Here is a 26,114-nt window from a genome sequence, read left to right as displayed (position 1 = left end):
GGATGGATGCACCACCTGTCCATTAAAACATCTTGACCATATAGCTAGGCTCTTCTCTGACTAAATACAACTTAAGATAACACATTTATTTTAATCTACATCTACTACATGGCTGGTTACCTGTACTCAGACCATGTGTCTGTCTCCTCACTTCTTCCCCACATTTTCCACCTGGCTCTATCTCGGAATTCTTTCTCCTTCCAAATGTCCCACCTCCTATTTCCTGAGTAAGCCATAGGCCATAGGCTTTTTAATTGACCAATAGGGATAACTTGGGGGACAAGGTTACATAGCATCACTTGATGTTCTGAGGATCTCCTTTCCCTGAGGCAGCTAGGGCCAGTATTTAGCATAACCATACATAGCAACAGACTAAACCTCAACAAGAGAATATCAAGATGAATTGAAAATGTCCTCCTGGAAGAAAGATAGAATCTTCAACAAATGGTGCTGGTTCAACTGGAGGTCAGCATGTAGAAGAATGCAAATTGACCCATTCTTATCACCCTGAACAAAGCTTAAGTCCAAGTGGATCAAGGACCTCCACATCAAACCAGATACACTCAAATTAATAGAACAGGAAAGTGGGAAAGCCTCAAACACATGGGCACTGGGGAAAATTTCCTGAACAAACTATCAATGGCTTATGCTCTAAGATCAAGAATCGACAAATGGGACCTCATAAAGCTGCAAAGCTTCTGTAAGGCAAAGGGCACTGTCATTAGGACAAAACAGCAACCAACAGATTTGGAAAAGATCTTTACCAATCCTACATCTAATAGAGGGCTAATATCCAATATATACAAAGAACTCAAAAAGTTAGACTCCAGAGAGCCAAATAATCCTATTAAAAAATGAGATACAGAGCTAAACAAAGAATTCTCAGCTGAGGAATATCAAATGTCTGAGCAGTATCTAAAGAAATGTTCAATATCCTTAGTCATCAAGGAAATGCAAATCAAAACAACCCTGAGATTCCACCTCACACCAGTCAGAGTGGTTAAGATCAAAAACTCAGGTGAGGACAGATGCTGGCGAGAATGTGGAGAAAGAGTTATACTCCTCCACTGTTGGTTGGATTGCAAGCTGGTACAACCACTCTGGAAATCAGTCTGGAGGTTCTTCAGAAAATTGGACATTGCACTACCTGAGGACCCAGCTATACCACTCCTGGGCATATACCCAAAAGATGCCCCAACATATAACAAAGATACATGCTCCACTATGTTCATAGCATATTGATCACAAGTTTTATGTACTAACTTACAGAATGTTCCGAACCCAACAAATGGAAACCATGTGTTATTTTCAACACATATGGTGTTTTGTTTTTTTGTTTTTGTTTTGTTTTTTTTTAAAACAATGAATACACTGTAGTACAAAGATCCTAGGTCCCAAGAAAAGTCAGACAGTTCCAGGATTTAATATTGCCTTTGTCCACAAAACATTCAAATAAATAACAAATTAAAAAATATTCTAAAGGCACAGCTTTTAACTGGAAAGTTAAAAAGAATGTTCAAAAATATAACTTATTGGTTAAAGAACAAATTGCAATGCCATGAAGTATTTTAAATCAAAATATTGCCTAGGAGAACTTGTAAATAAGGGCAAAATAGTACTTAGAAAATTGTAGACCCTTTCATATAACTACTCTTTACAAAGGAGAGTTGTAGCAAAGTGTAGTAGGCTGGCATTCTCTCTCCGGCCTTTAGAAGACAAAGGCAGGAGGATCAGGAGTGTAAGGATAGCCCTGGCTATGTAACAAGTTTGAAGTCAACTTGGGCTACAGAAGTCCTTATCTCAAATAAATCAAAGATGGGTAGGGAGGGACTTGAAAGCAAACAAGCTAAACACTGAAGCTATCTAGCTAGCAAAAGAATTACAAAGTAACAAAGCTAAACAAAATATAGGAAAAATTCAAAGTCTTCGAACTACAATTTTATATTCAAATATTTCCTGGTTAGAAAAAAATGTGGGGAAAGTGCAAAACAAATAATGAATCATCTAATCAATAATAATGTAACACACACTAAATAAAGTACATCATAATAAAAATAATGAAAAGTGGGGTGTAAATACAGCAAGATCATGATTCAAACGGCAAAATGAGCAAGTTTATTCCCCAGTGGTAAATAAAAATTGAAACATTTTTAGAAAACAAAATAGTAAAAGTTTTATAAGAAGAAGCAAAGCCATGTGACCCCTCTCCTCCCTCCTTCTCCCTCTTCTCACAGAGAGCACTGCCTGCCAAGAAAGCTAGACCCATATGGTTAAAGGAAAGTTTTGCTGCTGTTTTGCTTTTTCTTCATTGTCCTGGCTGCCCTGAATCTCACTCTGTAGACCAGCCTAGCCTCTGCTTCCCGGATGCTGGAATCGAAGGTCTGTGCAGCCTCTGTGGCTGCTGGTACCACTGGCTTACGCACTTCCAGTGCATCTTATGCGGCTTCTACACTCCCCACTTCCAACCCTCCCATATTCAACCTTTTATCATTTTGTTACAATAATTAGGTAGATGACCACTAAAGGGCAGTTATAAACAGCAGGCATAATTAATCGGAAACGTGGGAGTACAAGGATGCTTGCCAGACAAGGGGACCTCCTGGCCATCCGTTATGCTCTGCGTTATATTCAGAGGGTGGTTCATTTTAATGATCAAAACCCAGCGGGTTGGGGATTTAGCTCAGTGGTAGAGCGTTGGCCCTGGGTTCGGTCCCCAGCTCCGGGAAGTGGGGGGGGGGGGGGACCAGCCTCCTCTGGGAAGGTAGTTCCTACTCATTCAGTTCAGTGAGGAACAGTATAGATTAAGTTGGCCCTGGACATGCTTCTGAGGGTTTTGTTTTTGTTCTTGTTTTTTTGTTTTGTTTTGTTTTGTTTTGTTTTTGTTTTGTTTTGTTTTGTTTTTCAAAACTGGGTTGAGTTAGGAAGGCCCACCCTGAACATGGGCGAGGCCATTTCATGGATTGGAGCCTAGGCTGAATGAATGAGGGAGGGAACTAGCTGATCGCTGGTGTGCATATCCATCCGTTCACTGCCCGCTGCTCTTCGCTGTGGATGTCATGTTACTAGCTGCTTATGTTTCTGGTGTCTCGACTTACCAGCAATGATGGGCTCTAAGAGGAATTGTGAGCCAAATAAATTCCTTCTCCCCTAAGTTTCTTTTGTCATGCTATTCTCATACCAAGAGGAAAAAAAGGTAAGCTGAGCGATAGTTTAGATCAATGGTTCTCAACCTTCCTAATGCTGTGACCCTTTAACACAGTTCCTCATGTTGTGGTGACCCCCTTAACCATGAAATTATTTTTGCTACTTCATAACTGTAATTTTGCTACTGTTATGAATCGTATTGTAAATATCTGATGCGCAAGATATCTGATATAGGACCCTTGTGAAAGGGTCTTTGGTCCTCACCCACTGGTTTAGATACTTGGAATAGTTTAAAAACAAAACAGGATTAAGAGCGGGGTCATGAGAGGACTAACACTAGTAATCTGTCTCCACAACTCTCCAGCCCTTTGCCAAACTCCATTGGCAGACCTTGGCCACCATGACCCCCTGCCTTTGTTCCTTGTCCGTGGGCCTTGCGGGCACTTCTCTAACTGGGTGTCTCGAGGCGCGGAGCATACATCTGACCCTGTATCTAAAGCAGGACAAAGGAGGAAGGGGACTGATGCTTCTGGCCCTCTCCTCCGAAGGCTCTAGAGCTCTCAGCGCCCCAGCATTCCACCGCTTTGTGCGAAGGGGCGAACCCCGCGGGACGCGGCGTGGAGCTGCCCGCCCCTCCCGTGAGTCGCCGTGGCCGCCCGCGCCGCACCCACTTCCTCTTTCCCTTCCGCGCGCCAGCCAACCGCTCGCCAAAAATTCCTGTCACTTCTGACAGGAAGCGGGGAGGCCGCGCTGGGGCGACCAGTCGCGCATCTCCGCCGCGCCCCGGGACCAGGTCTGCTCCTGGGCCGCAGCCCCGCCCGGTCCTCCACCCCCGGCTGGGCCCAGTCCTCTGTCCTCGCCTCGGCCGCGGTCCGCCTGGTCCTCCCTTCCCGTCCCCGCCGCTCGGCCCTCCGTCCTCTCCCGGCCCAGTCCTCTGTCTCTCTGTTGCTCGATCTTCAGCCACCGCGCAGCCAGGTCCTCCGTCGCGGTGGCGGCCGGGTCTTCAGGCGCGAGCCCGCCATGGAGGTGGAGGAGGCGTTCCAGGCGGTGGGCGAGATGGGCCTCTATCAGATGTACTTGTGCTTCCTGCTGGCCGTGCTGCTGCAGGTGAGTCCCCGGCTCCCCGCGGCCCCCGGGCGCTCTCAGCTCAGCCTGGCCCCAGGTGTGGCGCGAGAGCGCAGGGCGGGAGGGGTTGGGCGCCGCGCGGTGGCGGGCCAGCCACTGAGCTCTCCCAGGCTGTCACCCGGAGCCTGGCACTGACACTTCACCGCCAGGGCTAGTTGAGAGATGAAAACCATTACCTGGGATCGCTGCAAAAATCAAAAGGAGTCGGCACCCTAACCCGTTGGCTCTAACACCTTACAGTCTAAGACAGAGACAACATGGACAACCTGCCCACAAAAGATCCAGTCTAGGACGGCCTCCTTCAGCCCTCTCTGAGATTGAGAGGACTTCCTATTAAGGGGGCTTTCACATACACCGGAATTTATTTCCCTCTGGTTAAAGTTCTACTGGGTTATAAAGCTCTGAGGCCAGCATTGGTCTAGGGAAATGATACCATTCACATAATGTGGTTCATTGTATAGAATTCTCAGAACCTTTTTGCACACCTCAACCTGAAACTCTTGATTCTAGGGGGCCTTGGGCTCTTCAAGAGATTCACTCTTGTAATCATAGCACAATGGAAGCTGAGGCAGGAAAAGGATGGTTCTTCTTCCAGGCAAATTCAAAGTCAGCCTGAGCGGCTCAGAAAGTCCCTGGGAAGTAAATCAGTGGTAAAGAATGTGCTAGGCTCTAGGTTTGATCCCTACCTGGGCCAGAAAATGAAGCTCGCTCCCTGCTCAGGATGCTTGCATTCTTGGGATGAAGTGGTTTGTGATGAGGCAAGCTGACAGCTAAGCTAAGTAGTTCAGGTCTTATTCCAAGGGAAGTACTGGCTGGACATGGTTATAACCAGAGCCCAGAAGGTGCTTCAACATCGGGGTGATGCTGCAACAGCAAGAGAGTCAGTAAGGTACAACTTGATCTACTGATTCTCTATCCCCATCAAAATCTTCAAAAGTTCAATTGACTTCAGCACCAGGCAGAAGAGTGGTTCAAGTGGTGATACTTGGAAACCCTTCTCTTAGCAGAATAAGAATTAGTATAGAGAAATAAAAATGTAACTGCAATGTCTGGTCTTCGCGTATATTGGTTTCTTTGACAATATTCTGCCTAACCAGGACTCCCAAGTATATATTCCCTTTCTTGGCAATCCCTTCTGGCCACCACTCCACTCTCCACTTCCTATGTTAGCACCTTTTTACTTGCTTAGCCAGGTGGCTGCCAACTTAGAATAAAATGTTTTTGATGGTGGCACTGAAAAGATGAGTATTCTGGGTCAGGACCTGTTAATTTTCCTGGGCTTTTCTTCTCCCACTGCCAGCAGGAGATCCAGGGCCTTGTGGTTTTTATAGGAGAGCTTTACTGCTGACCTACACCTCATTCCCACTCCTCCCCTGCTTATATTAATGGCCGACCTAGTTCATTGTTTAGGAAGAATTCCAAGCTCTTTTTGCTCAGCAACCATTGGTTGATTTATGGTCACTATTTGCCAGGTTTTCAAGTGGATGAATGTTTATCTTGTAGGTGTGGGCCATACCTGTCCCTTCCTCCACCTGAGATCCACAGGAAGACTACTTTATGATGTGATGTGACTGAAAGGATAGCTGGCTCTTCTGAGGGGCTTGCTGTAGACAAGGGATGAGGGTCACATCATAAGCATTATCAAAGACCTTACTGTATCGTAGTCTAAGTCCAGCCCATTCCACAGAAGGGTTCAGCCATGAAGAGAACTGTTCTTGTCTAGGGAGTTCAGCCAAAAAGAGGACTTGGTTTTTTATCTAGTAAGAGCTTTCTAACGGTCACTCCAAAACATAATGACTAGTCGCCAGAGTGCTCTACAAGTTGGAATAAGTTTTATGCTGCTCCTGGGCTTAGAGCTTGGTTGAGACTTGTATTAGTCAGGGTTCTCTAGAGGAACAGAACTTATAGAATGAAATATATATATTTCATTATACATCATCATCACTATCATCATCATCACTATCATCATCATCACCACCACCATCATCATTATTATTATAATGGCTTAAAGACTGTGGCTCAGCTAGTCCAACAATGGCTCTATACCAACAGAAGGTCCAAGAATCCTATAGTTACTTAGTTCACGAGGCTGGATGTCTCAGCTGGTTAGGAGAATCTCAAAGAAACGGGCTCTTATGCTAGTGAAGAAATGAACTTGCCAGCAAGAACAAGCAGGCAAAAATCTAAAGCTTCCCTTCTTTCATGTCCTTTAGCTCATGTGGCTCAGATTAAAGATGTATCTTCTCACTTCAAAAGATACAGATTTAAAGAGGCTCTTCCTGTTTAATTTAATTTAATTCAATTTTATAAAACAAGCAAGCCATCCTCACTGATGTACTCAGCCACATGTGTGTTAGTCCCAGCCCAGATGTAGTCAAGTTGACACCTAAGGATAGCTGTCACAGGCCCCCTGAGGGTTATAATCAACTTTTTACCTATCCCTGCACCAGTTTAAGTGGGTGGGACCGTGGGCCACACTTCCCCCAGTATGCTCTCAGGAACAATGGTTGCCTTGGACTGTGGATTCATGTAACACAGATAAAGTTGTGAGTCTTCTAGATAGTTCCTCTTGAGGAGGCCGTCAAGGTACAAGGGGAAATATAGAGGACTCCCTTTGGGTTCAGACTATCTCGAGAAGTGTAGTGTGGGTCGGAAAGCATCTAGTTTGCTGTGACCTCAGCATTTAGATCCCAAGGAAAGGCCACCCCCAGCTCTCTCTTTGACAGTGCTCTGACAGAGCAGGTGTCACCTTTCAAGGAGCACAAAAGAAGCCATTACAAAGGGAGGCAGATAAAGTGAACCTAGTGGAAAGTACAGGGTCCTGCCACCCTATCACTGCTGAGTTTATGCAAAAGACCATTGGAGATGGCTTGTGGTGAAAATTTGTTTTGCAAATGTAGATAGCACTTTTAGTCTTTAACATTTATACTTTATCTGATCAACATGAATATGAGTCCAGCATAGACTGAATGCATTTGTTAAGGAAGCATTTATAGTTATTCCTTTGGATTCCAGCTGAAAAGTTTTCCTAAAGTTGCCAACCAACTTAGTAGTAATAGTTGGCGTAATTCATAGACCTTGAGGTTTTTAGAACATTGGACTGTTTCTCACCACAGTTTGAAGGTGTTTTATGACCAAGAGGTAATCAAACCAAAAGGCACACAGGTTGGTAATTTTCCTCTGGTTCCTTGACTAAAGCTCAAGCAAACCAAGGTCTGCATTCTCGAGAACTGTAGGCATGCCACAGATTATATTTGGTGATTGTAGGGAAAGAAAGAGACATTGTGAAAAAAGGAAAGAAAATAAAAAAGTTCTTTAGAGTGTATACTAGGGTCACATTTTGGTGTGTAGCCTTCCAATATTTTATTAAATGCACACATAGCTCTTTTGCAGAAACACATATTCTTGCTTGGTTTTGTCTCTTGGCGATGTTTAGATGCCTTGCTGGTACTGAGAAGTAACTCCACCAGAGAACACACACAAACACTCTCAAAGCCCATTAGAAAATCTGTATTGCCAGCCAACAGCTGCACAGAGATCTTGCCCAAATCATGCAGTCCCAAGCCTTGCTGTCCTTTCTCTATAATGCCCAAATACCACATCCTAATAGATACACTTTGGTTAGCAAGAAGCCAAACTACAGAAGCCAAAAGGCAAGGTTAGTGCATTTAGGGATGTTCCTGGATCCTGGAACTATGAGCTAGGTCTTTGATGGATTAGGTCTTGGCAGGTGTAAGTGCCTACATCCTGGGTTCTAAGGTCAGAATGGTACTTTCAATATGGTGTCAGTTGTGCTAAGGTTGGGGGCCTGTTACAAGAGTCACAGATCAACAACTCCTATTTTAATTTCAACAGCTGCCACGTATAATCTTTGATGTGTAACTATACCTTAGGTTGCTTATCAGTTTCCTGTTTTCAGTTCAGAACCCACACGCTGTGATGCTGGGCTCTTCTTTTTCTGGACCCCATCTCTTGCCTGTTGATTGACACTCCCCTTCTGAAGCACAGAGAGAAAACATGACCTTATGACGCTGCTTTATTTCACTGTAATTTTTTATTAATTTTCTTTTAAAATTTGTTTATAATTTTAAATCACTTCAAGCAATGTAAAGAATAATTCACAAACACACATGTACTTACATTCAGGTTGAATGCTACTAATATTTTTTCCATATTTGCTTAAGACTGTGTTATAGTTTAGCTTGTAAGGCAGGGCAGATAGCACCTAGGATGTGAGATAGATGTCTGTAACTAATGAACATTGTGCTTTTAAGATCTGAACACACATTGATATAGGAGCTGCTGTGTGATATTGGGGCTCAGACTTGGCGGGGCAGGCTGTTGGGAAGGGACGATATGGTTGGAGGCGTATCAAAACTGACCGGAATCTGTGTCATTCTCACTGCCTGCATCCTCAGTGAAAATGATGCCTCTGAGCATAGACTTAAAGGTGCAAGAAGTCAGAGCATGTGAAGGCAGTCCCAGACGAAGGAGCAGTTGCAGGCCCAGCAGCTGTATCGCTTCGCCTGAGCTAGCCAGTACTGACAGGGAGTGTGGAGCACAAAAGCACCTACCCCAACCTTTTGAGCACAAAACCAAAAGCAGATCTTGCCTAGAATATGTTTTGGAGGTCATCTTAGACAAGAATATCCCAGGCAACACGTGAGTTTGTAATGTTGTGTGTCTCTTTGTTACTTCCACCTGCCAAAGGATAGCTGTATTGATAACAGATTGTACTTTTATGTTGACTTATGCACAAAAGAACTGAATTGAGGGCTGGTGAGCTAGCTCAGCCAAGTACGGTGTCTGGTGCCAAGCCTGAAGACCTGAGTTCAATTCCTTGGACCCACATGGTAAGAGAGAACCAGATTGTCCCACAACTTATCCTCTGATGTCCATACCCTACCCCAAGCAATAGATACAAATATGACAAAATTTTAGAAATTGAATTGGTCTAGAAGAAACTAGTGAATAAAAGCATATAGAAAATAAAGCACTTCTAGGGACATCGCATGGCAGAGTTTGGAAGAAACTGAGTTAGCTCTAGGGTATTTTCATAGAACCCTAAGAAGTGTACTTTCTGCTTGACCTCCTCTGACTGGTTATTGCTTTTGTTAAGAATTCCATCCCTTAAACTTCAACTCACACCTCAGCAGCCTCTCTGCACTTACACGGTAGGACATATACTTTTTCCTGAACAGCCTCTCTGTGTGCTTGTAAACTTCATTTGACTTGAAGGAGAAATATAGGTACTGATAAAAGAATTCTCCAGAATCTTAATAAGTAGTGGGACTAAAAAATGAGACACCAGAATCATTGTCTCATTTGTTTGAGTCTATTTGTTTGTGTGCTTATTTTTAAGAGAAGGTCTCACTGTGTAGCCTTGACTGGTCTCAAACTCAGAGATCCTTCTGCCTCTGCTCCCTAAGTGTTGTGATTAAAGGCATGCACCACCATGCCTGGCCCAAAATTGTTGGGTTGGGTTATTTTTCTGCCATACCATTGTGGAAGGAATCAGTTTAAACATATATAGGATGTGCTATCATCATAGTGGTACAAAGAGGGCTTAGATGACACATGAATGTGTCTTCCTTCACAGCTCTTTGGAAAGTTAGAGTTTAACTCAATGCATGTGGTTATGCCAAGTACCATTTCCCCCAGTGAAAAATGCACCCAACCAATGCCTTGGAAAGGAAGGAAGGAGGTCGGGGTTTGCTGAAGCCTTCAGAAGGATGAGCAGCTGAACTGGAAGCTTAGGTTTAGAGAGAGACATGAAGGTAACTTTAGATGGACAAACGCCATCACAGAAGCGGAGAATACCTCGTATCTCTGCTTCCCTGTGCGTTGGCTGGGGCTGGAGAGATGGCTCAAGAGTTGAGTCCTTGCTGATCTTCCAGGGAAATGTTGTATATGTCATACTGGAATAAGTGCAGAGAGGTGGGTGTGGTAAAGCTCGGGAGAGGAATTCTTAACAAAAGCAATAGCCCAGTCAAAGGAGGGAGGGCAGAGAGCACACTTCTTAGTGTTCTATGAAAATAGAATAGAGCTAACTCAGTTTCTTCCACACTCCATAGTGTGATGTCTCTAAAGGTGCTGACCTGAGTTTGGTTCCCAGGACCCTATCAGGGAGATTACAAACACCCATAGCCAGCTCCAGAGGATCCCACACCATTTTCTGGTCTCCACTGACACCTAGGCACACACACACACCATGTGGCATACATTCACCAAGACACATACACACATACACTACATTCAAACAAATGAGTGAACACATAGCCCAGAATCTATTTTGGAGCTGGTGAGAAGCAGTCCCAGTCTGCACCCCTTATCCAGGATCTGCCTATGAAAGTTTGGGAAGCCCTGGTGCATACCATTCCCATAGTACTGTACAGACTTGCTGTTCAGTAAAGCATTTTTCCACTGGACCCTCTGGAGAGGCTAGTTAGTTGGGAGTGCACTAGACAGAGGTGTACATTAACACCCAGCTGTACTGCAAGAAGTTAGTAGGTTTAGAGTAGCCGAGCGTGGGAAGTCATGGTGCATAAGCCAATGCAGAAAGCTTGAGTGCAGACTAGTGAGAATCCTGCACCCATTGGTATGTTTTGACCAGAAGAGTTTGTAGAGGAGTTTCAGGAAACTGAGCTGGTGATACAGCATAGATGGATTAGAGCGGAGAAGAGAGGTGCCAGTCATTTAGAATGTGTGAGGTCCACATTTAAAACCCCTCAAAGACATCCTTATCAGCAAGACACTCACTCAATAACTAAGAGTGTTCTATGCTCCAGACACTGGACATGTGGTCTTGCTTCCATGACTAAGGTCTTACCCACACAGTGTTTCTTGTTGACCAGTTAAACAACTGAGTCCTAAACGCATAAAGGACTAATAGCAATGGCAGCAATGAAATCAACTTTGACTTTTGTTCTTTATGTTCCCCTGAAAACGATCTGTCCATAGAATTAGGTGGCCCCACTCTCATCTTGGTTTTGCTGTTACAGGAAACCTGGAATGATTTTTAATTGCTCTGTATCTTGTTCCAACTCACAAAGTAAACATCAGGCATACACCCATGACTTCACAGTGCAGGGTTGTGATGGTTTCCCCAGACACATCATGAAAGCCCATAATGGTGTGTCTATAAAATTACTTTAGAAACCTCCACTTTTGGAAACAAATTTTCAATACCCTTGAGTCATTTTTGTAATTTTAATTACACTGGGGGGCGGGTGGGGATGGGGTGGGGGAGGGGAATGCAGCCATCTGGGGTACTTGTTCTTCCCCGGAGCTAGAGCCAGAGGAGATTATGATTTATCTACAATGTCGTTAGTCCCGCACAGAAAGAGCGTAGATGGTGGTTTCTCATTGTGGCTTTGAAGCCCATCTGCTGATAGGTGTGATTTCATTAGGCAAAAATGTGGGTGAGCGAGTGCCTACATGGTAATGGCAGAGTGGTGGTAAAGAATGAGAGGCCACTTTGGCGCTTTGGGGGATAGAGGAGGATGTGAACTGTGTCACAGTCAAAAATGGCAAACCAAGGGTAAGCACCTCCGTGTTCTGTGTGGGTGGTACACCCCACGGTTGGTTGTGTCACCTCTGACTTCGTATGACCTGTAACTGCCGGGTGTGTCTCTGGGATGGAAGACCAGCCTTTCGTGGGCTTTGAACCTCACCCCTGGCCTAATCTCATGGTGCCCCGTGTAATGTTTATTACGCAGCATGGCTCCTATCTGCTACTGTGTGTCCCTGACGAGTAACAAAACCAAGGATGACCTGGGCTGGCACTGCATAGAAGAGCTCCATCCGTTAGTATCTCTGTTCACATAAAATGATGAACACATACATTAAGGGCCTTGAATGTGTGTGTATATCACATCATGCACACTCATGCTTGTTCATAGAGGGGCCAAGAGGACATTGTGTGAGGTGGGAGGAGGGCAGAGAGGATGAAGAGCGAGTGCTATTAGGGATGCAGGGAGCTCGCACGGTTTCTCAATGCTGATTACCTAGATTCCATCGATCTCTATGAAGAAAGTGCTGCAATAGCACCCATTCATCTTGATCTGTCCTCCCCAAATTGTAGTATATACCAAGAACAGTGTGACCGTCATAACGAGGCACAACTCAAATGAGAGGACCTTTCAGAGCATCTCCTCTTTTATCTGGAATATTGCTTGTCCCAGAACAATCCAGATAAAACCATTATGTGCTAACATATATTCACAGAACCTGGACTAGGGAAGGCACATAACTAACATCATAGAAACATGTGCCGTTGTTACTGTCCTTCTCTGTCATTTGCTCATCCCCTTGTTGAGTGTGGTTATCTACTTTGGAAGCCTAAAGATGAATCAGACATAACAAATATGCATGAGCAAAACTTCTGGGCCATTGGAGAGGAAGCTGAGTTGGTAAGGAAGCAGGTAAATGAAGCGGACTGTCAGAGAATGAGAGCATTCTAACGTGGCTGACAGGAGATGGGGCCTCCAGGGAAAGGAGCAGAATGCACAGAAGTAGAAAGGGGCACAGTTAGAGAGGGAACGTGGCTGGTTTGTTTTGCCTGATGAAAGGCTGTGCTTTGAGTCATCTCCTGCATTCCCTGGGCCCATGATTTTCATTTCTTTATACCCATCAATTAAATTTCAGCAGATTGTAATCAGAGGGGCAGTTACTAAGTGGATGAAAGTGGTTTCGTAATTATAGCTACTGCTAGATGTGTAATCTATTTGTTCTTGTGATTATTAAGGTTTTTATTTTTATAAGCTGAATTGCCTCCTCTTCTAAAATGTCCTTAATAGCATGCAAATAAGGTCCAGGAAGTACGCAAGCCTAGGAACAGATTTTCCTTTGCACCTCACAGGAAATCTTGCAGCATATGGACCCATGGTACCTTTGTCCAGAAGGTCCACAGTATGTAGACTCAGAATAGATTGGTACTGTCTTGTGCCCCTCAGCCTTACCAAGAGGGAAGAAATCACAACCCAAGTTCTGCATTAGCTCCTGAGAAAATGCACAAAATGTCATGACTTTTTTCTCTTCCATAACTAATTCTATCATGTACCACTGCTGTGTAGATGACCGTGCTGTTGGCCCTTCTATTTATCCGATTAGCTGAAAATGCGCCACAGAATGGTGTGGAAGGTGCCCTCAGCTAGAGTTCTCGGTGGTCAGAAGAGAAATCTTCTGACAAACTCCCTGTCTTCTTGTGCCTCGTCAGCCGTTATGGCAAGGGGACTCATGGCCACACAATGACAGAAATCACATGCTTTATAGCTTTTAGACACTTAGTTTATTTTTAAGACCAAGTTCAAAGTCAACAGGGATCTTATTTCCTTGAAATAAGACCTTCTTAACCTGCAGGCTAATTACATATTTTCTTAGTGAATTTGAAATCTCAAATAATCATCCAACAGCAAGAGCTAACACAAACAGATGTCCATATCAGTAAAGTCTGATAGGGCTCAGCACCCCATAAACCCAACCACGAAAGCCGCGAGATCTAGAGCGATCAGCAGATGGCATATGAATCGGTGCTGCGATTTTTCTTTGTTAGTGGACAGTTATGGTTAGAGTAAACAAAGATTAAACACAGCGACAAGTTGCAATCTGAATATGCCTGAGATTTTGAACCCTTTTAAGTCTTAGGAATTGCATGCCACATTTTAAAACAATGCCTTTAGATCATGAATCCTAAGCTAAGAGCCTCCAGGCTCCCGGTAACAGATTGTTTGAGCTGAAAACCCTGTGCTGAGAAGGAAATAACTGGGACATCAATCGTTCCAACCAGAGCCAGCGACGCGGGCCTTACGCCAGTGTTGGACAATATCACACAAAGCCCACAGCATCAGACACACTGCAGATACGGAAGGAAAACTGTCTAAGGAAGCTCAGAGTGCTCTGTGAGTGCCCTGATGATGGCCCTCTCATAACATGGGATGCTTTTTCATTTTTCTTTCTTCGTGGCTTCTGATGGGGTCTATTTCTGTAGCCCAAACAAAACAAAACACAGCACAGAAGGAAGAACCACCACCTACAGACAACCTCCTTCTCTTCTCCCTCTTCCTCTCCCTCCTCTTCTCTTCTTTCTCTTCTGCTTCTTCTTTGATTCTTTATTTTTACTTGACGTGTGTTCGTGTTTTTGACTGCATGAACTTATGTGTACTACCCGCATGCCTGGTGCCCATGAGTATTGGCTCCCCTGGAACTAGAGTTATGGATGGATGTGAGCTGCCATGTGGGCCCCCTGGAAGAAGAGCCAGGGCTCCTGACTGCTGAGCCATCTCTCCAGCCCTTTCCCCGCTTCTCTCTTCTTTGCTGTCTCTTCTTCGTCTTCTTGAGTAAGTCTAGCCGGTATTTCAAGCTTTCTTGAACCCGCTGTGTAACTGAGGATGACCTTGGACTACAGCTCCTTCTGCCTCCACTTCCTAAGTGCTGGGAAGGTGGAAGTGAGGCAATGTGCATGGTTTGTGCAATGCTAGGCCAGCACCCAACCAGCTGAGCTTCGCCCCTGGCCCAATCCCTGTGTCTTTCAAGATGTGCAGGCTTCCCCAGTGTTGTAGGTTCATGCCCGTTTGCAGCCTTTGATTCTGTGTATTTACTTCCAGCTTTATGTGGCCACGGAAGCCATCCTCATTGCACTAATTGGAGCTACACCAGCATACCACTGGGACATGGCGGAGCTCCTGCCCAACCAGAGCCACAGCAACCAGTCTTCGGGCAAAGGCCAGGCCTTTGGGGACTGGCTTCTGACCGCCAATGGCAGTGAGATCCACAAGCACGTGCATTTCAGCAACAGCTTCACCTCTATCGCCTCTGAGGTAAGCAGGCCACCAAACCAGCCAGGTGACAAAAGGCATCAACTCTGAAAGAGCCTATGTTGTCCGGAGAGCCCTTTACAAAGTGAACTAAAAGCCACGTTAGCTGACTAAAGCAAAAGCGTGCAAGTGGCCTATCTGAAACCCCCAGAGTTTATGTCTCAGCCCCGTGCTATATGGAGATGCAGGACTCCTTGGCTGCACAGGATAAAGTACAGATCCTTTCCCCAGTGTAAGCAGGAAATCCTGCTCTGTGGGGCCACTGCTGACCAAGAGACTCTGATGCCGCAGAGCCAACCAGAGACGAAGCAGCTGAGAACCATCTACTGAGGGCAGCATTAAGAAAGCAGGCTTTGATTGTCTTTGTATGTCTCTGGTCCAGCAGCAACAGCGGTAACCAACCGCCCACCGCTAGCCTGTTAATGAGACAAGTAGCATCACTGATTGTTAGCTCCAGACCAGACATTGTGGTACTTTATAGGTTTGTTTTATTCATTCAGAGTAATTTTCTAGGCTGGGGACAGACTGTTTTCTGGAGTGGGGATAGGCTGTTTTCTGGAGTGGAGGTTGGCTGTTTTCTTCATTTGACTGATGGAGAAACTGAGATTCCGAGGTCAAGCCTAACTCATAATGACAGTGTTGGTATTTGAACCTAGATTTGTCTTAACTTGGAACCCTGTGCTCTTTATTCTCATTCCAAGAAAGAACACCCTGTCTGCATCCAGACTGGGGTGCACATCTCTAAAGTTCTTTTGACTGGCAGCAGTAGCCTAATATTTTTGTCCTTCTTTATGAATAATTTTAAACTGGCAGAGCTGAAACTAGAGCTCAGAGGTACTATACTTGCCTATCACATAAGAGGCCCTACGTTCTGTCTTCACTGAGGGAGGGGAGGAGTGATGGAAACTAACTGATTTAAACAATGGGGATGGAAAAAGGCCAGCCCTTCAATCCTGTGGTTTCATCTGTTGCTTCTGCAACACTGTTGCTGTCTGTGGCTTTCAGCCATTTTAAAGTTGTACACACCAGTGTTTTCAGACTAAGTATTACAGGGTTTCCTGAGAACAGTAACATTCTCTCACAAAGAGAATTATGACCATCAGTTTAAGAGAGAGGATTATCAACTATACCTCAGTTACCAACTTAACAGATAGACACCTCGCTAGAATTAGTGTTCCAGCCTCATCCGGTTGTGTCACGTGGTTAGTACCTCCCACAACAGGATTGTTTTCTCTTCAAAGTATGTCAAATCTAATCCAGGATGCTCTATGACGATTAGTTGTCCAGAGCTGCTCAGGGTCTTGTGACCTTTCACCTTCCTTGCTTTTGTGAGTCTGTTTTTCAACAATCCATTCTTCCCTGTAGGCTTAGATTTTTCAAAACCTACTTTAGTGAGGGATCTTAAATGCTTCAACCTCCCTTATAGCCCACCAGACAAAGTTATGGGAGGAAGATGGCTAACAGATCAAGAGAGAAGTGGACTGCTTAGAAATAGTTCTTTGGGGCGATTCCAATCTTCATTGTGAGCAGTCCAGCCCACTAGCACAGATCTGCAGTGACAGTCCAGTCCATGAATCAGTAGCAGCGGCTTGATCCGGGAGAAACCTCAGAGCTCTGCTGATTGCCATGAGTCCGCAGAAGCCACGAGAAGCTGCCGGAATATCACCAGAAGCTGTTTGGTGCATTTCCCTTTAGGAAGTCGCAACAAGTGAAGATCAACAAGGAAAGCCTAACGAAGACCAGCAAAGGCAACCAATGCCAGAGTACCGTCCACCGTCTGTTGGGTTATACTTATTCTCTTCCCAAACATCACGTGCTCTCTCAGCTGTCCACTTCAGCAAAACATCACAAGCCCTTTCACCAGACAGCTTCCAGAAAAACACCTCCTGTCTGTTCTCGCAAAGCATCCTTTCTCATGTCTACCTCAGCAAAACATCCTCCCATAAGACAGTTTCCAGAAAACATCACACGACACAACCGAATCTCTAATAAAACCAGAAATTCCCACTTCACCTCCCTTTTAAAAACGGAAATGTTGCTTATGTTGGGTTAGCTCGATGTATCCTGTCTCAGGCCACTTATCTCTGCTTTAATGACATTGACATCATGTCTTACAGGAATCATCTGAGTTCCCCCACTCCTTGTACAGTTTCTGTTTCATTTTTTAGAAATACGAAGTCTATGGGGACTGACTTTCAGATTATAATCACTGTTGGTTATCAGAGCTCCATGCACAGCTCAGTGGCCAGGCATGATTCTTGTGTGATCCCATATAGAGGATGTTCATAGTGGCCAAACAGTTATTTCTGAATTCAGCACACCTCCACACGACAGGCCTGGAGCCTGCTTCCTTCTGTAAGCTGGCATCCTTTTCTTTTCCCCATGTGTCTGTATATTTGATCTATATATCTATCAAAAGTATGTCTGTGTAGATCTCTCTCTAGTGATTTATAGATTATTACAGCCCTTAATTATGTTACTACCTAAATTATCCCCCAGTTTACCAATGCAGTGCCCTTTTATTTTTAATTTGAAATTTAATTGAAAATAACTGTGAATTTACATGCAGTCACAAGAAATAATACAGAAAAATTTCATATTACCCTTTGCCCTGTCTCCCCATCAATAACATCTCCCCGAACCATTCTATGACATCTCCGCTGATGGCAGCTAAATGCTGACATTGCTGTGACGTCTCTTGCTGCCTTTAGAGCAGTCCTGCTTCTCTCCATGGCTCACCCTTTCATAGTTCCTCCTAAGCACAGATACTTTCTCCTAAACTTCCATGTTTAGGGGATGCCATTTTGAAGAATTGTATAAAGGTCTTAGTGCTGGAGACTTTCGTGGTTTGCACCCCCCCCCCCACCTCCTTGCTCAGCATAATCTGCTGACTGACTAGACTAGGATCGTATCATTGTATTATTTTAGCTGCTAATAAGCTTGGGATGGACTGGGTTAATTCTTCTTGCTTGACTGTTTTCCAAATTATCATATTACTTTGTTTCTTTTCCACTTGCACATACTAAGGCTGCACATAATAATTTTGTCTGTATAAATATTTGGGGCACCTTTTCTTATTAGGAGTTGCCTGGAGCCTGTGTATGAGTCTACTGCATCTATTGCAGGCACAGCTTTGTTGCAGGATGGTTTCTAGCTTCCCCAATCACAAGCCTGAGTAAGAACGTCTGCAGGTCGAGCAGGGTTCCCTGAGGCTTGCCGTGGCTCAAGCAGAGTCTCTCTAAGCAGCTGTGATTGTGATTGGTCACCACTTGAACAAGGCCTCTGGAAGGGTCACAGCTTCTACATCCATTGTGGTTGCAGTTCTTTCTACCTGGAATGTTCTGAGCAGTAGGGTTGCCACGATGCTGGTCTGGCTGGGTGTCCATCAGTGAGCGCTTCTCTGGAAGTCTGGAGCTCCAGGGAAATTCTGACAGCATCGTCCTAACCAGCTTAGTATATGTGGAAGAAAAAGAAGCACTACTGGGTACTTACAGGGACACTAACACTCTTAACAGTACTTGGTGCTGCTTACTGAGCACTCAGCCAGTACCTTTATGGAAGCTTGGGTCCTTCTGTCTGTCTCATTTTTGACATGCTGGTTTCTCCAACATCTAGTCTTGAATATGAAGCTGGAGAAAACAGGTGAGCACTCCACTGTGTCATTTCTTGAAATCTAGGGTCCCTAGATGGATTCTTTTCTACTTTGCAGAGTCACCTTGTGTTTGCTTCATGTGTAATTTTCAGCAGCGTTTGGGGGAGAGCAGGAAAACGGTGTCTACCTTGTCCTTGTCTCGTGCCTCTGCCCTTAGAAAGTAGACATCCTCCCAGGTGATTTTGATTTTTAAAAGTACTTGAGACACCTTTGTTGAGGGGTAGGGATGTGGCCCAATAGTAGAACTCTTGGCTAACATGCACAAGGGCCTGGGTTTAAGCGCTCCGCCCCTGACACACATACACACACACACACACACACACACACACACACACACGAGTTGGGGAGAGGAAGAAGAAGAGGAGAGAGAGAGAGAGAGAGAGAGAGAGAGAGAGAGAGAGAGAGAGAGGCTGTCTGTCTGTCTCTCTGTGTCTTTGGCCTAATACATCACAGGTTATCTTTCAGCTCCATGTCCAAGCTGTGGTATTGGTCGTCTTTTGAGGAAAGCCTGGTCCCATTTAGTCTCCCCCAGGATGATGAGGTGGGTGAGAGCTATAGATCTATTCTTTAACAAGTCCATTATACTATAATGCAAGTGAGTCTTAGGCCAAAGCCTGCTGCACATGGAAACACTTCTCAACCAAATTATCACCAGCAGAGAAGCTCTCAGTAAACTTTCTTGCAGGCTTGAGTACTGACTCTTTCCCAGGGGTACCCTGAACTCATGAGATAAGAGATGATTCCAGAGTTCAGAGAGTTCAGGACTGAAATGGGGTCACCCCAGTAGGTAAAGAGTACAGACCACACTGCTTATCTCAGAAGCTGCTGCCTACAAAGTAAAGGGATCACTGTCAAAATACACTGAGCTAATCTGCGTGTTCTGAATCCCATTCAGTTCACCAGCAGCAACCCTTTCTTGTTTGATTTTCTTGTGGTACTGGGGATTGAACCTAGGGCCTTGAATATGATAAGCAAGTGTTGTACCACAGCTGTCCTAATATCTTTCCTTTTACTTTTTATTTTGAGCCAGGATCTTACTAGATTTCCCTGCCCATTCTTGAACTCAGTCTACTCCAGGCTGGTTACTGCTTCAGCCTTCCAATCAGTTGGAATTATAGGCCAGTGAAAACTAGGCCTCGATGATACTTGTGTAGACTGTCCCACTGCATCCATTAAATACTTTTAATTTAGGTAATAGAGCAACACTGTGCTTCAGCACTGCAGGCACACAACCTATTGTGGTAGAACTGAGTGAAATTAATACTCTATGACTGGAAGAACACCTTTACTAACCAGTGTTCATTGAGCGACTACTACTTGCCTCATGATTGCCTCCACAGTAGGAGGGAGAGCTATTAGACCCTACACTTCAGGGCAGCAGGACTAGGCCATCTGTCTCACCATGTCCTGTGCTGATACTCTGGAGGCTCACAGCAAACAGTGCTTCATGACTGACTGAGGATAGACAGAAGTGGGAGTTACCAAGTGGGAGCTCAGAGAGCTCCCTCCACAGAGACAGAGGTGGCTGGTGAAGGAGAAATGGAATTAAGTGGCTTCTCCAGCCAGAGCATCCCTCGGAGCACATAACCCAAGGGCTCAGATACGCCTTGTGTTCACACTACCTGTATCCGTCCCACTGGAGTGTATCTGTGAGTCACATTCTCTCTCACCATCTGTCTGTCAGTCTGCGCCTGTGTTGGCTCCTTCCTCCTCCCCTCCCCTTACTACTTCTCCTCCTGTCTCTGTCATGCTGACTCCAGTGCTCTCCCCCATTGCATTCTCTGAGCTGAACTCCCTATTTCCCTTCCACATAAAGCTTTCATGTTGTAAGTTCTCTGACTTGCCGGGCAGAATGGTGCATTCCTTTAGTCCCAGTATTGAGGAGGCAGAGGCAGGTAGATAGTGGCTAGGAGTTCAAGGTAAGCCTGGTATACATAGTGAGTTCCAGGCCAGCCAGAGTTACATACTGAGACCCTAATTTTCTGTCCTCTTTATATGCTTCTCTGTTTCTGTCTCTCATCCTCTCTTCCTCTCTGTTCCTGTCTCTCTCTTCCTGCCGTCCTTGTCTACCTCTCTTTCATTCTCACTAGTACTACTTAGATGCCCACATCTGAGCCTATAGGCTACTACTCATCTTGACTATAGGTTTGTAATGACTTTCTCTCTGGGTCATAAAGGCACATGCTATGTTCCTTTCCTACCTGAGCATCAATATTCCACCCTCAGAGAGCATTACAGGGAGCAAATTACCCTGCATAGAGTGAGCCCTCCCCTCCAGCATCCCTCTAGTGTGTTTAGACCTGAGGTGAAAGAAGACTGGTCTGCTGCACTGTTGGGAAATGTAGATGTGTAGCCCCTCTCCAGGATGGCTGGAATCATGATTATCTGTGGAGCATCTCAACTCTTAACCAGTTGCCTCAGACTGAGTAGGTCCATGATGCTTTGCAAGGATAGCCATGACCTGTCTGCGTTGTTCACAAAGTAGTACAGGTGACAACACTGTCTACTACTGGGACTGAAATCCATTACCCTCCCAGGCCCCTCAGCTATTCACAGACTGTTCATTCTGTGCTCCAGGTTCGTAGGAGGAAAGATGAACCTACCGAAGGTTTCATGGGTAGAAGAGAAGATGGAGAGGCAGACAGTGTGACTGCCTTTCAGAGATCATGGGTCAGGCTATCTACCACAGGCCTCTTTTGCATTTTTATTGGATATTTTATGTATTTACATTTCAAATATTATCCTTTTCCTGTTCCCCCCTCTTCCATTCCCCCTCCCCATGCTTATATGAGGATGCTCCCCCTCCCCACCTACCCATCCCACCTCACCACCCTGGCATTCCCCTACACCAGGGAAACAAGCCTTCACAGGACCAAGGACTTCTCCTCCTATTGATGCCAGACAATGCTATCCTCTGCTACATATGCAGCAGGAGTCATGGGTCCCTCCCTGTGAACTCTTTGGTTTGTGGTTTAGTCTCTAGGAGCTCTGGGAGGTCTAGTTGATTGATATTGTTGTTCTTCCTATGGGGTTGCAAACACCTTCAACTCCTTCAGTCCTTTCTCTGACTCCTCCATTGGGGTCCCTGTACTCAGTCCAAAGGTTAGCTACAAGCATCCTCATCTGTATCAGTAAGGTTCTGGTAGAGCCTCTCAGGAGACATCCATATCAGGCTCTAGTAACAAGCATTTCTTGATATCAACAATAGTGACTGGTTTTGGTGGCTACATATGGGATGGATCCCCAGGTGGGGCAATCTCTAGATGGACTCTCCTTCAGTCTCTGCTCCACTCTTTGTCCCTGTAGTTCTCCCATGAGTATTTTGTTCACTCTCCTAAGAAGGACTGAAGCATCCACATTTTGTTCTGACATCTTCTTGAGCTTCATATACCACTGGCTTTTCATAGCCCAATAGCCCTATTGTGTAAATCAACAGTGGAATTAGAATGGCCCCTTTAGGCATATATATCTGGATGCTTGGTCCCTGTTCATGGAACTGCTTTGGAAGGATTAGGAGATGTGACCTTATTGGAGAGGCATGCCCCTGGAGGATGGGCTTTAAGGTTTCAAATGCAGGTGCCATTCCAAGTTAGCTCTCTCTGCTTCCTACCTGATAGTCATGGTGTGAACTCTCAGCTACTGGCCTAATGCTCTTCTGCTTGCTTATGGATGTGCTCCTCCCCACCATGGTGGTCATGAACTGAACTCAGCTTCTGACACTGTAAATCCTCACTAAACTTTGTCTCTTTTTAAGCTACCTTGGTTGTGGTATCTTATCACAGCAATACAAAAAGTAAGTTTGACAGATGGCAAGGGGTTAGCCTTAAACCATATCCCAGATAAGCTGCTGTCCTGGGATCCAGTGACTCCATATTCTTTCCATTACATAGTGACTTCCAAACACTTTTCCATATAAAGCTTAGTTTTAAAGAATGTCCTAAGTAGAGGGTCATATTTAAGATGTTTTATTTTTTGATATCTAGGTGTAAGCATATCTAGTGTATGTGTGCAGGAGTGCAGGTCCCTGCAGAGGCCAAAGGCATTGGAACCCCTGGAGCTGGAGTTACAGGCAATTTTGAGCTACCCAATATGTATGGGAATCCAGTCCAATCCCAACAAAGAAAGTATGCATTTTTAACTGCCGAGGCTATTGAGCCAGCCCTACCATATCTAACAGTAGGAACTTGGCTGTCATCCTTGAAGAGAGGTCTAAGCTGAGCTCTGCCTTTACTAGTTCTAGAAACCCTTGTTTGGAAAATATGACCACTCTCCTGAGCTGTGTATTAACTTCACTGAAGTGGCAAGAAGCGAGGAATGACAATACGGTCAGGCAGTTTGGTGACAGTGCACTCAACAAAATGACTATGGAGAGACTGTGTGGGGCACATGTCAGACAGAAGACTGAATAAAAGAAATACCTTCCCACGGTCACTCACCTGCCCAAAAGTGCCTTTGGGAAAATAGAGAACCAAGAATAATGCACTCTTGGAGTGGCCAGGGAACTTGTTCAATGTGTCCTCATAGTTAAGGAAGGAGCCTGTTCACTGACTCCTGTGATCTACGGAGGCACAGAGCAGGCAGGCAAGGAAGCAACTGTCTATGAACAGTGCTCCACACTTGCCTTTTCTGAGGAGATATGGCTTAGGGTGTTTGTTCTGGACATGCGGGGAGCCTGGGTAGCTGTCTTGCACACACACGCCTGTACAGCACAGTGGGAGAGGTCAGGCTTTGTCCTGCTTCATGGTTAACCCACATGAGGGAACATGCTTCCCAACACTACAGAAAACACCGCAGAGGCATTGAATGAAAAAAAAACTGGACACGGTGGAACATGCCTGCAACCCCAGAATTCAAGGGGTAGAGAATTATGAGTTTGAAGCCACCCTGGACCAAAGATGAGATGAGGACCTGAGCTTGATGCCTGCCCAACACAAGACTGAGAAGACCAGCTGATTGTCCTCTGACCTTGACAAATGCCTGGTGGGGCACACATCCCCCAGCCTATTAAATAAACCCAAATAAAATATAATATGAAATCCTCTTTACCTGTCTACAGAGATACCAAGATAGTGCTGACAGAACACCACAGTCTAGGATATTGTGTTAAAATCCACAGTTTATAGCTTCTACCAACATATTATTGTGCTTGATTTTGAAGAGCTGTTCTATGGAGGGTTTAGGAAGGGTGAATAAAACGTTACGTGATTAACACGGTATTTAATTTTTAAAAAATCCTCTAATCTAGCAGTCTTGACTATTCTCAAACAAGCTAATGGCCATTGGGGTGGGTTTATGTAGCAAATTGCTGTCTGCTATATTCAAATTATTCCCTGAGCTCCAACTCCTACAGAAAATACCAAATATCATGGAGACACACAATTATCATGCTTAATTAATGTTTGCAACCAAAAAGCACAGGGTTGGAATCTTTAATATCATTGTGGATATTGAAGAGCCGAGGTTGACTGACTATTATCTTGAGATTAATATATTTTTTCCCCAAGCCAGACCCCGGGGTCAAAAGGCAGAGTATTAAAACTATTTGAAAAATTCACTGCAATTAATTGCTGTGGGGACTAATTTTTTTTAATGTCTTGCTTCCTTACGCCTGTGCTACGGATTGTTCTCGCCTGCACACTTCACCCATTAAGTGGTGATTCAGAATGACAACTACATGGGAATGAAGCAAGTTAGTTAATCACCATGAAACTGCTCTGGAGATGCCCGGTCCAAGTACGCCCCACTCTCGGGAGCTCTCATTACCTGATCTGCTCCCGGAGTGAGGTTTGCCTGCACAAAGCCATTTGTAATTTTTATGGAGAAGACAAGGGCAAAGAGGTTGGTGATGATGTTTGTGTGGAATTGCTATGAGTAACCACTCGAGGTCCTGTAGGGCCCTCAAGGTCGTTCCTTGGGGTGTTAGAAAACTGCTGTTTGTTCCAGCTCAGCAGTCTTGGAATATCCATGAGCTAGGAATCTGGGTGTGGAAGTAGTTGTTATAACTTGGTTTTCCCAAAGTGTGTCTTCCAGGTGCAGGGTGCTGGATGGGTGGGCATGGGCCAGTCTTGTTTGCCTGTGTTTAGGTGGCCATAACAGCCAGGGAGCTGCTTTGTCTTCCTTTGTAGACTGCCATGGTCTGCCCCCATCTCTTGGAAAGCTGAGGTGGTACTTGTGAAGTATACTGGGGCCCAGTACAAGTCCATCTTCCAGAGGAGATTCAGCCGCAGGGGAGGGGTGCCAGGGCTCGCTGAGTCACTGATTCACTGATCCACCGTGCGCCCACCCATGGCACTGCTCTTCCTATGATGATGGGTATTGTTCTCAGTAGAAATACTCGTGCATTAATGAACACGAGATAAACGTAAAACAAAGTAGTCTGGATGTCAGATTGACTATAGAAAGAAGACAGCCCCTCAAACTCCAAATGCCCCCTCAGTGGCTCTGAAGGCAAGGTGGCCAGTTAGCTAGTTTCTGTATACTAGTAAACTCAAAATGCAAGGCTGGACGTCATGATGCCAAGATGCATGGACTGTGCTAGAGTCCCAGCAGTCAGAGGGTGGAGGCAGAAGGAGCACCTCTGGTTCAAGGTCAGCCAGACCCAGAAACACAAGTCCTCTGTTTGTGAAGATGCCTGTAAGACCATATAACATCCACTCTTACATACATAATTCAGCGAGTGAGTGATTAGTGTTGGCAGGCACTGTGAGATTAGCACGTGGGTTTCAAGTGTGCCCTCAGGACGCTCAGGGCATTGTGTGAGAGAAACAAGGGAGCACGTGGCTGGGTCTGCATGATGCAGAAGAAAATATGGCAGGGAGAAGAGAGGGCCAGTTCTGCTGAGAGGGGTCAGACTGCGGTGTGGACGTATGTTACAGAAGATGAACAGGAGTTCGGTGATGGGGAGGCTGGGGGAGGGGGAGGCAGGGGCCTAGCAACGTACAAAGAAAGGTCAGTTCCCTAAAGGAACTTTGTGGCGCAAATCAAAATGTTTGCTTCCCTTTGAAAGCGATGCCATGCCCTCCCTGGAGCTCCTGCAAGGCAGGCTGTGTGTCATGTATCACTCTTGGGTGGGTGATGCAGTCATTACCTGCTCTGGGCCAAAACAAGAACAACAAGAGAGGGCCAGGCCTCCGTGGAGGAGGGAAATGACTTAATGCTCATAAAAGCCTACTGTTCATCACAACTTGCTTCCCAGGTACAGATCCTTCTGAAAAGAGGGGCCTGTGTTCGAGACTACAGCTCTCAACTACTGTTCCAAAAAATGTCACCATAAACTGGGAAGATAAAAGTGGAAGAGAGTGGGCCATTTAGGCCATGAGGGGAACATGAAGCAGGCAGGCCTGTGGCATTCCTGAGCTGCTAAGAGTCAGGCTGTGCAC

General features: G+C 45.2%; 1 protein-coding gene across 1 annotated transcript in view; it reads left to right on the top strand.

The window, feature by feature from the left end:
• The first annotated feature begins 3,852 nt into the window (after positions 1-3,852).
• The window catches only part of Slc22a15 (solute carrier family 22, member 15), a 59,979-nt gene continuing 37,717 nt past the window's right edge, over positions 3,853-26,114 (top strand). Inside the window, 2 exon segments of the mRNA NM_001107707.2 lie at positions 3,853-4,251; positions 14,874-15,086. Of these exon segments, the coding sequence (NP_001101177.1) occupies positions 4,165-4,251; positions 14,874-15,086 (300 nt within the window). The 5' untranslated portion in view covers positions 3,853-4,164.

Source organism: Rattus norvegicus, chromosome 2 (assembly GCF_021556685.1).
Source record: "Rattus norvegicus strain SHRSP/BbbUtx chromosome 2, alternate assembly SHRSP_T2T, whole genome shotgun sequence".
In the NCBI taxonomy this organism is placed as follows: domain Eukaryota; kingdom Metazoa; phylum Chordata; class Mammalia; order Rodentia; family Muridae; genus Rattus; species Rattus norvegicus.
The sequence above is the reverse complement of the archived record's forward strand: the minus strand, read 5'-3'. Positions and strand labels throughout refer to the sequence as shown.